This window comes from Carassius auratus, chromosome 16 (genome assembly GCF_003368295.1).
Source record: "Carassius auratus strain Wakin chromosome 16, ASM336829v1, whole genome shotgun sequence".
In the NCBI taxonomy this organism is placed as follows: domain Eukaryota; kingdom Metazoa; phylum Chordata; class Actinopteri; order Cypriniformes; family Cyprinidae; genus Carassius; species Carassius auratus.
In genome coordinates this window covers 1,949,183-1,960,965 of record NC_039258.1, presented here as the reverse complement: position 1 = coordinate 1,960,965, position 11,783 = coordinate 1,949,183, and the positions used below count along the sequence as shown (strand labels likewise).

Sequence of the window (11,783 nt, the reverse complement as noted above, 5' to 3'; positions counted from 1 at the left end):
CATTATTCAGTTTGTTTTATTAGAAACATTTACAATACAATTTCTCGAAAATAACCCAAAAATCAAAACTAGTATGGCATAGATACATTGATCGAATATCAAAAATGAAAGTCACAGAGAACATGTTCTAAGGAAAAACCTGCAGTTTGCGTGCCCCATGTAGACACTATACTGAATTATGAAATTAAAACGACTCGTGGAGTATCGGCTAGCCTCGTCTATGATGTGGCAAACCCCTCGTTTATCAACAATAAATTGAACACTAGTACCAGGAGATGCTTGACCAAACTAATGCACTAAGACCACTATGAGAGCTGTATGAAACACTTCTACTGTGCTGGAAGCTACCAAATACAGACTGTCGGACCGGAGTAACTCATCCCAAGCGAGGTCACGTCAGTGACCGTCCTAAACACCCCCCCACCCCCCACCCCATGTTCCTGTCTGACTGAAATTGAAACCACTACACAACTATCATTGCCACCACAGAGCCAAAACAAAGTCGAAATGCATGTTCACCATGAAGTACTGAGACTATGCTTCTGCGTGTAATCTTGTAAACAATAGTTCACCGCTTTGACATGTTTGAAACACTCTCGGTAATAATGAAACGCAGTCATCAGCCCTTGAGTGTAGTTCGTATATAAGCCTCATTTTGTATGTGACAAAACATGTTGTTTAGAAGTAACATGCAAATAGCGGTGTGCTCAAAATCTGAATTCTGTCCACAAATCTGCAAACAAATATGATAACGGAACATCTGAATTGCGGAAATGTTTTATTTATTTTTGTAATGTTTTTTTTGTCATGCATATTTTTAAGCGATTGGAAATCGGAACGACGTTACATGTAGTTGATTTTTGCTTGAATTATTACTACTGTATGCGTGTACTATGCGCAATAATTTTTCTGTTTCACCCTGTTATACTTGAGCCTGTTATCGCTTCATAACAATTGCATTTAAAACCAAAGCAATTTAAAATATTAAAAAAGGAAGGGACCCCTTTATTCACTCAGCTATGAGGTGTTAAAGGATGAGTACACAACACTTCTGAGCTCTTCTAATATGCAAAAACGTGGTATTGAGGCACAAAGTTGAGGTGACTAAAATACCCCCAAACGCTATAAAATATTTCTGCCGTTATCCCATTGTTAATGCACACGTTACGTATCTGACGTTTTAAAATATAAGCCTTTGAAACCCCACCCCACTCGTTTTTTATGCTGTCAGAAGTGTGGATTTTTCTAACTTTCATAAATAAAAAAATTCTATAGTTTTAATAATTTTAGTAGAAATCAACTTCATGCGTTTTAGAAATATATTAACTTTTTAATTTAATTAAAAAACAAAACATCTTGAAGTTACTTATAAATATGTTTGCTTCATTAAAGATATTCATAAATAACATCCAGATACTGACCTCTTCCTCTATGAAATAATAATGCATGTTAGCAAAATAGAATCTTACAAAACAGCTATAAGACATTTTAAGTTCCCTTTTAAGTTGCTTTGTATAAATGCTGTGAGGAAGAACCTAGACAGATATGGTGGTATTTCTCTAGCCATGATTTTCAACTTAAAGCTCACTTTTGATAAAGAAACAAAAGGCAAAATTAGACATTGTTTGGGTGGCCATTTTTACATTCAAATACATTATTTGCCCTTTGTACTATACTGAAAGGCATTATAATTGCTTAAGTGCATCACGTATATGTTCTCTGGTGATTCTATGGAATGGACGCTTCAGCGGTTCTAGATAAATACGTGCAGCTTTGCTATCTACTGTTCGCCTAAGCGGGCGCATAAAAACTCAAATATCAACAAGACTAAAAATGCAAATATATCCGTTATGGGAATGCAGGGTACAGTTCAGCTCAAAAGTTTGCAAACCCCTCAATGAAGTTTTAAATCGCGTTTTATTTTATTTTTAGTACATCCCTCGCAGTTTTTATTTAAATGAGGCGAGACACTTCAGATGAAAACACTGCTTTTTCCATGCACTGGTCAATTTTTTGAGAGTTTAGGCCAAATGTAATACATAGTTTCAGACTAAAGGGACGAAAACGTGCAAATTACACATTTGAGTATTTATTGTATTGCACTTTATCTATTTGCATCTGTAGATTTCAATTATAATATCTTCCTAGGCTGTTTTCTCCTGTACGTCACGGTTTTATTCCTATGTATATTCTGAGCTGTTTTACAGCTGGGTTTGCTGATATATCATTAACGCTTTTTCCTAAGAACATGATGAAAATGAATCCTCAAAAAAAAAAAAAAAACACACACACCCCTTAGTAAAGTCTATTAACTGTAATATAAAATAAGAATTTTTAATCTGGCTCTATCCAGTGTTTAGATTTATGTTCTGAAAATGTATGCAAATTTGTGTATATTTAATATGATAATGGGTAATTTGCATATTTAAAAAAACAAACTTTAATATATTAATCTATTAAATCTATTAGTAAATTTTTTACCCTATTCACCTGGAGTGTCTCGCCTTAATATTCCACAAGATAAAATTGTTCACATGCCTTGTTTAAATTCATGTTTCTTCCTCGAGTGTCAATGACCGTTTTTATCTTGTGTGGTAGTTTTGAGTCTCTAGTTTGTCGTCTTAGCTGAAGCAGCCCACTGTTCTTGACAAACATCCTTTAAGTTCTTTGGTTTCCCAGCATGCTCTTTGCACATTTGAGTTCTTCCCCACGGTTGCTATACGATGTTGATCTCTTTGAGACTCAGGACAATCGAGTTTTCACAAAAGGCTGCAAACAATCATTGACACTTGAGGAGAAATCGCAGCGTTACGAATTAAGGTATGCAAACTTCTGAACGGAATAAATGATTTGTGTAAATTATTTCATATATGGCATCCTCAGGGCAGTACTAAAAATAAAAATACTTTCTTTTTTTTTTTAAATGCTAAGCACCTTCTAAACAGACTCTGCTTGGGGTGTGTAAACATATGAGCATTTATCTGGTATTTGTGCATTACATACTTTATATTGGGTAAGAGAAATATGTTTGGAAAAATAAACTAGTGTCATTGTACAGCATTACATTAAACACCAGCTGTAGTCCTCACTATAAATCTCTGTAGTACAAGTGGCTCTGTTATATTTTATCTACACAGGCTGTTCAAAGGTTAATAATGCTCTGTAAAATAATTTCCCAGCATGCACAACCAAAAAGCAAGAGAAGCTGTTGAACCGCAACTATTTAACAACACCACATAATAATTACTGGAAAAAAGAAGCAGAAACGGAAACGATTCACAGTGGTTCTTAATATTAAGCTTTACGTTAGACAACACATTCTTGTTAAACCTGTCAGACTCCAAACCGGACCACTTTTCATTGTTAATCTGGAGTCGTAGGTTGTGACCACTCCCCCTTCTCAATCAGAATGGCTTTTAGCACGGGCAGTTATTATTTTGGATTAGGCATAATAATAGTACCCTTGTCATTCTGAAATTATAAAGGAACTTTCCATCTGAAATGATTTGAATGGTGAATTAGACCATTCTGATATGCATTTGTAAATATATCTGTATTTCTTATGAGCTGCTTTACATGCAGTAAATCCTGTCAATAGGGTGTGTAGATATTTTTTGTATAACCGTATGCATCAGTATAGTCAAAGCAAATGCTGTACAAACTAAACTATACGGATTCTTTCACCTATTGATTGTGATAACCCTAATTTTTGGTTATGTACTTTCTGAAGAGCTTTCAGATTTTGGGGCATCAATAACATCACACTTTATTTAATATCTATTGGGATGACACCTTACACAATATTACAAACTAGCAAGTAGGCTATTAGAGACTATTACAATGTTTTCAGAATTGCTTATATAGTGAAATATATTTAATGATATGCCTATCATAGTCAGTCTCTATTATATATCTCCCTAAATGTCAATAAATAGTCTTATTCCTATCAAATAAATAATACTCAAAAAAGGTTTTGCTGTGATTGGCTGTATAAAGTCTTTAACAAAGTCTACATTGAATAATATCTCGCGCTGAATACTCGAATAGCACATTCTCCACTGATCCAGCCTACATTCTTTGTAGTATATCATCACTCTATTCGAAGTTGCGGCGTTTGGTTAAGAAACTAAACTTTTGAAGTGCTGCATTTTCTAATTGGGAAAGTCATTACTGTTTTTGTTTTCTCACAAAGGGCTTTAATTGGGAAAATACGATGTGCATGGCTTTAAACAATTCTTAGGGTTATCAACCATTTAGAAGCATTTTTCTGACAGTGCATTTTTTGATAAGAATTAACTAGTTATTGCTGTTTCCTGCATACGCTGACCTAGTGACCTTAAAGGAGGCAGGAGAACAAAATATGGCATCTAGACAGACCACTGTTGTTCTGAATCAGATTCTAAAATCCGAGCTATTAAAGTTTGCATAATTGATCCTATTTTAAAAATGGTTTTGGTTTTTTATAGAAATGACCGAAACGCACAAACATACATCCCTTTAATGGACGGGCGTCTGTCCCTGATCAGTGCTGGGGATTTGAAGAACTAGAAAATACCATCGCATTGTCACTTCATTTTAAAGCAAATTAAGATGCTATTTCTAAAGACTGCAATGTTTAGAAAAACCGTTAAGTGTCAAAATACGCTATCCGTGCAAATACTAACCCAAAATATAACCCAAGTGCAATAATAACAGGAATATTTGCCATTTGAGTTCGCTGTTGATAAATGCACATGCATTACGATTGCAAATGCTGTTTGCTTACTTAAGGTGCTTTAAATAGTTTTAATTTGTTAAGCCTTTTCAGTTTTTATTTTCTATCTCAAATCTGAGTTACTTAAAGGGACATATATTTCAGTTAAACAAAATACCTTATTACAATAATGCTTATAGAAACAAAAGCAAAACAAGGCGCTACTGCAGCTATAATACATGAATTCAGAAACGACTAAGTATATTTACTGTAACAGTCAAAGGTTTTTAAGAACTAATATTGAAGATGCTAATGGCTCAAAGGTAAATCGTTATAGTAAGTTAAATACAATCACAAGCTTACCCTAGCATATCTTCTAACACCGCGCACGTGGCAATGGCGCAGAGAGGCTCGATGGGGGAAAAACTGACCCATTTCAAACTGAGTGCATTTTCAGTGGCTCCATTCTTTTGTAGTGGCCTTCTAGCGAAAGGGGGGAAAAAAACGGTTTCCCAAACTCCGAACACTTCAATTCCCTATCCCGAAATCCCCCAGCCTGCAATGAGACAGGCAATGGGTGTGTAATTTGATTCAGAATGAGCGGCCACCGAATTGGGCGTTTCCCCCCCGCTTTCTTGTCAATTACAATTGTCTGATTTCATTGTGGAGTTCAAGGTTGTTCTCTGATTGGCTGCTCGTGACCGTGCGCTGGCAGGCATGTCTCAAGGGGGTCACGGCAGGATGTCCCGCTCATGAAGGAAGACTCCATGGAAACTTCGACAGCCTGCCTCTTGTGCACATTAAATGAGAAATCTCAGAAGAAAAATGCTTTGGGTCTATCTAGTCACACTCTCTACCCAGAATGGCCAGCTTTTCTCTTTGAAATAAAATCTGCTCTTGGATTTTTTTTTTTCACCCTACGGCAGGACAAAAGAGGCCCCATTTCTCCCCAATGGGAATAGCAGAACGGGAGCGGGCAAGCGATCAACAGGAGGGGCCCCAGCTGCACCTAGTTTAGCCCCCTGCGCGGTGTCTCCATCCTCATTCACACCACTGTATGCCACCCCTCCTTCCTACAGCAGTTGCTTTGCACCTGGACTCTGATGTATGGCTAATTATCAGCTCCTCCTAGGGCAGGCCATGTCGGGGCGCTCCGGGGATTGTACCACCACTGCGACAAAACTATATACTCACAGGGAGGAGCTCTGGAGGCATTACAGCGAATGAGTGGGTCGTAGAATTAAAGCACAGTCCCCTCGACAAGCCCAGCCCTCAGAAAATAAAAAATGTAATCTAAAGTACGATATGCAACACCTGCCTCAGTACAGACGGACAGTCAGAGGACGCTTTGCAACTCAGATGCAGCACCTCGGGAACAAGTGATTTACATAGTACATCGGAGTCTTGCTTGCTTTTGTCTGTTTGGTCTATTCAGGATCAGATTACAGACCCCCTCCCCTCAATCGCCCCCTCTGCTGTTTTTTTTTTTTGTACTTCATCTTATGCCTTATGCTCAGCGTTTTACTAAATAATGTGGAAAAGAAAAGATCATAACATACTGAGTGCAAAAAAGAGAATTAAAAACGTTACTGAAAAAACCCGGGAAATCCTCTTAAACAGAACACTGGATGCGTTCCAAGGTTTTTTGAGCTGACCAATCAGTTTGCTCAAATAGTTTTTTCCGTTTTAGATGAATCACATAATAGGCTCACTGGTGCAAAAACCAAACAAAAAAAAGAAACTCCCTGTTTTACACGTCAATTACCCGTTCGAATATTGATTTGCAAAGCAGATACTACATCGGTAATTGTCATTTAGAACATGATCCGAATTTAAAGCCTTCAGGTCATACATCAGTCCGTATTTCTATACCATCTATTTCAGATAGACATGTAGAAATGTAATTTTCTATTCGACAATCACTTTACATCAGTTTTAAGGTGCAAAGATTTAAGATTCTAGTTTGCCTTAAAAAGAAAAAGAATATTCGCTCATTTCCAGAAGATGCTGGGATGTAAAACTATACTCCAATCTTAGGAAATAAACTTTTGTTATATAATAATATACCTCCCCAGCAAAGGAAAAGTGTAAAATGTTCACATTATTTCTTCTGTTACTGTCCACACACAGCATGTGGAGAAAAAAACAGCACCAGTAAAAAATTAAATAAAATAAAGCAAAACAAACCAACATGCTAAGAACTACGTTCTTTCCATTTTTAAAAAAACTTTTATAAAATATATATGTATATATGTGTACATATAAAAGAAAAATCTGAAAATACTTCTTCCTTTTTTTTTTAGTAAACCAAGCAGTGTGTTCTAAAATATCTGCTTGTTTTGGTTTTGTGTTTTCTGAAAAAAAAAAAAACAAAAAAAAATGAATACTGACCAAAAAGAAGAAAAGTAAAAAGGTAAAAAGTGAACTGATTCTACAGAGTAAAAACGAGCCCCCCCAAAAAAGCAAAAGAAAAAAAAAGTCAACTTTTTAGGAGAATATCCGGATGGCCTGTGTGACCAGGGTGTGGCAGACAGGACACTCCGGATGGTTTAGCTCACAAATTCGGATGGCGCACTCCATGCAGAAGAGGTTATGACCACAAGGGACCAGAGCGGCGGTCACTTTGCTCTCAAAACAGGTCATGCACTCTCGAGCAATGGCAGGTGGTGAATCCGGCACGGGGAGACGTCCGGTGAACGCGGCGGTGATGGTGGTGGGCTCGCTGTGGGCACGGCGCGCCTGAGCATGAGGAGACACCACGGCGTTTGAGTTTCCGGTGCCACACGGTTCAGGCAGTCCCGGCGACAGTCTGGTCAGAGGAAGAGGCAGGCCTCCAAAGCTTTTGGAGCGCTGCTGGGTGTAGTAAGCCACCTGTTTGGGATAGTCGGGATCGCCCCAGCTTTGAGTGCCCTCAGATCCGAAGTAGGAGCTTGGCTTGTCCCCATTGCCATGGTTGGTAAAGTCACCTTTACTGTAAATCCCACCTCCTCCTCCTCCACTACTTCCAACCATGACGTCTGAGAAATTCTGGCGGTAGCTGCTGGCAAGCGGCTTGCGCGGGGCCCCCTGTAGCCCCCACACCTGCTGCAGACGGCTCTCCAGACCCCCGTTGCCGCTGTCAGGTCCCAAGCAGTCGTTCTCATTGTTGTGGTCATGCAGGCCACCTGTGCGGAAGGCGATGTGTGCCTCGATTTCTTCCTTTGCCCGTTCAGCGTTCCCGGGGGAGCCGGTGATCTCAAAGACGGGGTCACGGTCACGGCTCGGAGTCACGATGTAAGTGCACGTTTGCTGCTGGATGCGTTTTATAGTTGAGCCTTTCGGTCCGACCACCAAACCCACGACGCGGTAGGGAACACGCACCTGTATGGTTGTCTGGCCAGGTAACGGTGCAGGAGGCGAGCCGCTGAAAGAGACACCCAGCTTGTTCCTGGAGGCCCGCAGCATGGAGAAGTGCTCCGCAGCTGAGATGATTTCACGCCTGGCCAGGGCCACGTCCTCTTTGCGGCCGGTGATGAGGAAGACTGGTTCTTCGCCTCGGACGGGTGTCTTGATGTAGGTGTTTGTCTTTGCACGCAAAGCTTTGATTTTGCAACCTGTTGAGAGAAGGAGTATTATAGTAGTAGGAGTACTCAAATTTGTCAGATAATACTTATTTTGCTTGTTTGTTTCCAGGTCAAAAGGTCACCCATGCACAGAATCTGCAGCAGAACTCATTCACAAACTTCTTCATGTGTTGATTTTAGTATAAACATTTTGAATCATTTGATTGTGATTTCAGTTTTCAGTACAAGTATGGTACTGTTTATTCTATTTAACACAATTTAATCTGTTTAAATTGGCCATTGTTTCATCAATTTATATGCTTAAATATACAGAATTCTGCAGATTCATTGCACAAGTCAGGGCTGGTTTCAGCCTTTTTCTGTTGTAACCTATACACAAAATATATACCAAAATAAAATGTTTGATTTTTAAAAATGAGCATTGTATTGCTTCTTTTTTTTTTTTTGCACAAAATATAGTAAATATATATTTTTGATTATTTTGCTGTTTTTGTAGAAAATGTTAAATGATACTTTTTTGGTCTGTCTGACCTTTTTTTGTGAAAAATATTTTATAATACATTTATATAATATATTTGATAATTTCTTCTTCTTGTGTTTGAGGCTCCAAGTGAATTTTTGATATAACCGTTCTCTCTGTTGTGATAAATGTACAAATACATAAAAATTCTACATTACACATTTTTTTGTTTCATTCATTATATAGAAAAAAATTCATCTTTTAATTCTCTAAAGTATTTACATAATAAATCCCATATAAATAATTATCCACTCTGTGTTGACGTATCCTATTAGGATGCAAAAAAAAAAAAAAACCTGTCAATACAATAACGGTTAAAAATCACTGTTGTCTGAAGGATGCCTCCTCTGCAACAGTGCCATGAGTTAACTGTCAGTTACAGGTACTATGATATTCAACACTGAAACCCAAATTGAAATGTAATTTCTCAGTTATTCTGCAGAAGGAGTTGACTCGAGGACAAAGCAAGCATGTGGAATCCCTCATAAAGTTATTGTTGAGATATGAATTCATGACAAGGTGTGGTGCTTCACAGCATCTGCCTCGTGTTCAGCCCCAGAGTATTTATTAGCACCTCAGTGGCGTCTTATCAAGAGTGACTTTCTCCACCCTGGGGCCTGTTCAATGTATAGATCTCTGCACACTGGTCTCATGCCTCAATGTGTATGGCAGAAGCTAAAAAAATAACCTGGATGGACTGTCTAGCACTGACAGCAGGGAGCACAGATTCCCTCCCGCCGCTGAATCGTCCCTCTCGCTGCATGGCAGCCACTGCAGGTGAACAAAGCACTGGAACCTTACAGCTCAAAGTGCCAACTAATGGCGAAAACAAGGATGCCCAAGTGTGCTGCTTTTTTCACCATCACTTTGACTTGTTATTATGAGGCCAAATGCATGCATCTATTCATAGAAAAATGCAATTAAATTAGCATAATAAAGGCCAAATGAATGTCACAGGATGTGGCTGTACTATCAGTGACTAAAGAGGTAAAGACCCCATTTCGAATCCTCTTAATCAGCAATTTCCAAGCCACATGCTCATTGCATCCCATTCCCAACTTAGCCCCATTTGTATTCTGAAAGCACGCAAGACACTTTACAACTCGACAAAGTCGTCATATGCAGGGAACCTTCTTGCTGGGATGTTTCTAGTGCATATTTCATCTGGGTGAGATATTGCTCTTAATGAATGGACAGCGGATGCTTCCTGACCCCCTGCTCTGAGTGCAGGGCTGCTGTACTGGTAGACGGGGCGTGACTCATATAGAGTCTTTACAGTCTGTCTCTCCAGGACCAAATGCAACACGGCTTTCCAAGATGCTGGAAACGTCTTACCAAGTGACTTATTGAGACAACAGGATCACCAAAGTGATCCAACAACTCGCAGTTGCCTCATTAACTTATTGCAAATATCACACACACAAAACGCAACTTTTCCGCCAAGACACATTTATATAGCTCTGCCCTCAAAGCACACGAGGACTTTTACTTCTTTGTCTGAGCACGCGTTCAGAATTTCAGTACTTTTAGACGCTCACGAGACACCAGCGGTGGACTAAAGTTACCCGACAAGTGCTCTTTGTCTGATGTAGCCTGACAAAAACAACGTGGTGCTGCATATGAGAGCCCCCAGGAACTACAGAGGCGCGCGAAGCAGCGATGACACAATGTATCCAGTCAACAAAGACCGTTGACTGTTACATTGTATCCAGCGAGCACACACGCGTTCAATTTTCTGTTTCAAAAAGCAGAATTACGCGCGCTCAGACGACAAAGGGAAAGCAGCGTGCTGACACTGAAGGCGTGGATGTGGAATAAAGCCTTTGTTCTCGTACCCACTGATAAGTTTGCTTAAAGCTAAGAGGAAATGTCCATGTACGCGCTGAAACAGAGTTCTTTGAATTGTGACTAAAACAGAAACGTTAAAAACATCACCACTCCCTTTTTCTTTGTCAAGACAGCTCCACACTTAGTTTGAGCCGTGCACACTGGAGAACAACGAGTTGGAAAGCATGTGAAAGTGCGCATCGTTGTATTTACCTTGCCTCCCCACTATTTCGGCCACATGTTCGGAGCTTGGCACGGGGACGCACTCCGTTATGTTGCAGCCCCGTCCTTTGGTTTCGGTGGGCGAGCTCTCGTACAGGGCGCACAACTTGTTCTTCCCTTGTAACATCCCTGGATCGGCTTGGATGTGATTGTGGTGGTTATCGTTACTCCTGTCTTGAACTCCTCCACCACCACCACCTCCACCCGCAGGAGCCCGGTCCTCGCCCTCTCCAAGACCCAGCAGCGACAGTTGGCCCAGCGCAACTCTAAGGGCTCGGGAATCGTCCTCCTCTTCCTCGGTTGGCACCAGGAGACCTTCGCTGCCGAAGCCGGAGCCGGCTAAATCCCCGCCGTAGCCCCCATTTTTCTCCATTATCCCTGCTAGAACCAGCAAGCTAGGCATGGCTAACAAAAGAGTGTGAGACAAAGACACTGGTAAGAGACTGGAGAAACAGCACCCTCGCCGCCACCCCGCCCCCTCCTGGTCCTAGTCCCCCTTTGCGCTAGTCCCTCCCACAGACCAGCCCCCTCTCCGGTTCCGAAACGCAGAAGGCGATCGGGACACAAGGATGTCTGCGCCGAGAGGGGCCAGGCCAAGCAATGCTCCACCCCGTCTGGTTCGCTCAGTCCCCGTCTATGGCAAGCCTCTTCTGCATGTATTCACCAGAATCAGTCTATTTTTATGTCTTAGGGGCATGCTTGTTTGTATTTTTCTTACAAAATATACAGCTTCATTTTTGTTAAAATATTACACAGAAATTGAATCAAATTAATACATTTTTATGTTTTTTTTTTAATTTCGTATTTGTATAATATATTGTGTGTTTACAAAAATTAAATAGAAACCGATTTGTGAAAGAAACCTATTTTAAGTAACAATAAAAGAAAATTGTAATTAAATTATTATTTAGGATATTTTTCATGTAATTATAATAGAATCTCTACTAATCTAACTATA

At 39.9% G+C, this 11,783-nt stretch overlaps 1 protein-coding gene across 1 annotated transcript; it reads right to left on the bottom strand.

Annotated features, from left to right (window-relative positions):
• LOC113115706 (RNA-binding protein MEX3B-like) lies at positions 1 to 11,540 on the bottom strand. The gene is made up of 2 exons (XM_026283258.1): positions 10,817 to 11,540; positions 1 to 8,286 (listed from the first exon to the last, which is right to left on the bottom strand). The coding sequence occupies exons 1-2, from the start codon at positions 11,226 to 11,228 to the stop codon at positions 7,181 to 7,183; spliced, it is 1,518 nt and encodes a 505-aa protein (XP_026139043.1). The 5' UTR covers positions 11,229 to 11,540; the 3' UTR covers positions 1 to 7,180.
• Positions 11,541 to 11,783: the final 243 nt, after the last annotated feature.

Coding starts and splice junctions, on each gene's coding strand:
- LOC113115706 (XM_026283258.1), bottom strand. CDS start 11,228: ATGCCTAGCTTGCTGGTTCTAGCAGGGATAATGGAGAAAAATGGGGGC. Junction 8,287..10,816: donor CGAAATAGTGGGGAGGCAAG/GTAAATACAACG, acceptor TTCTCTCAACAG/GTTGCAAAATCAAAGCTTTG.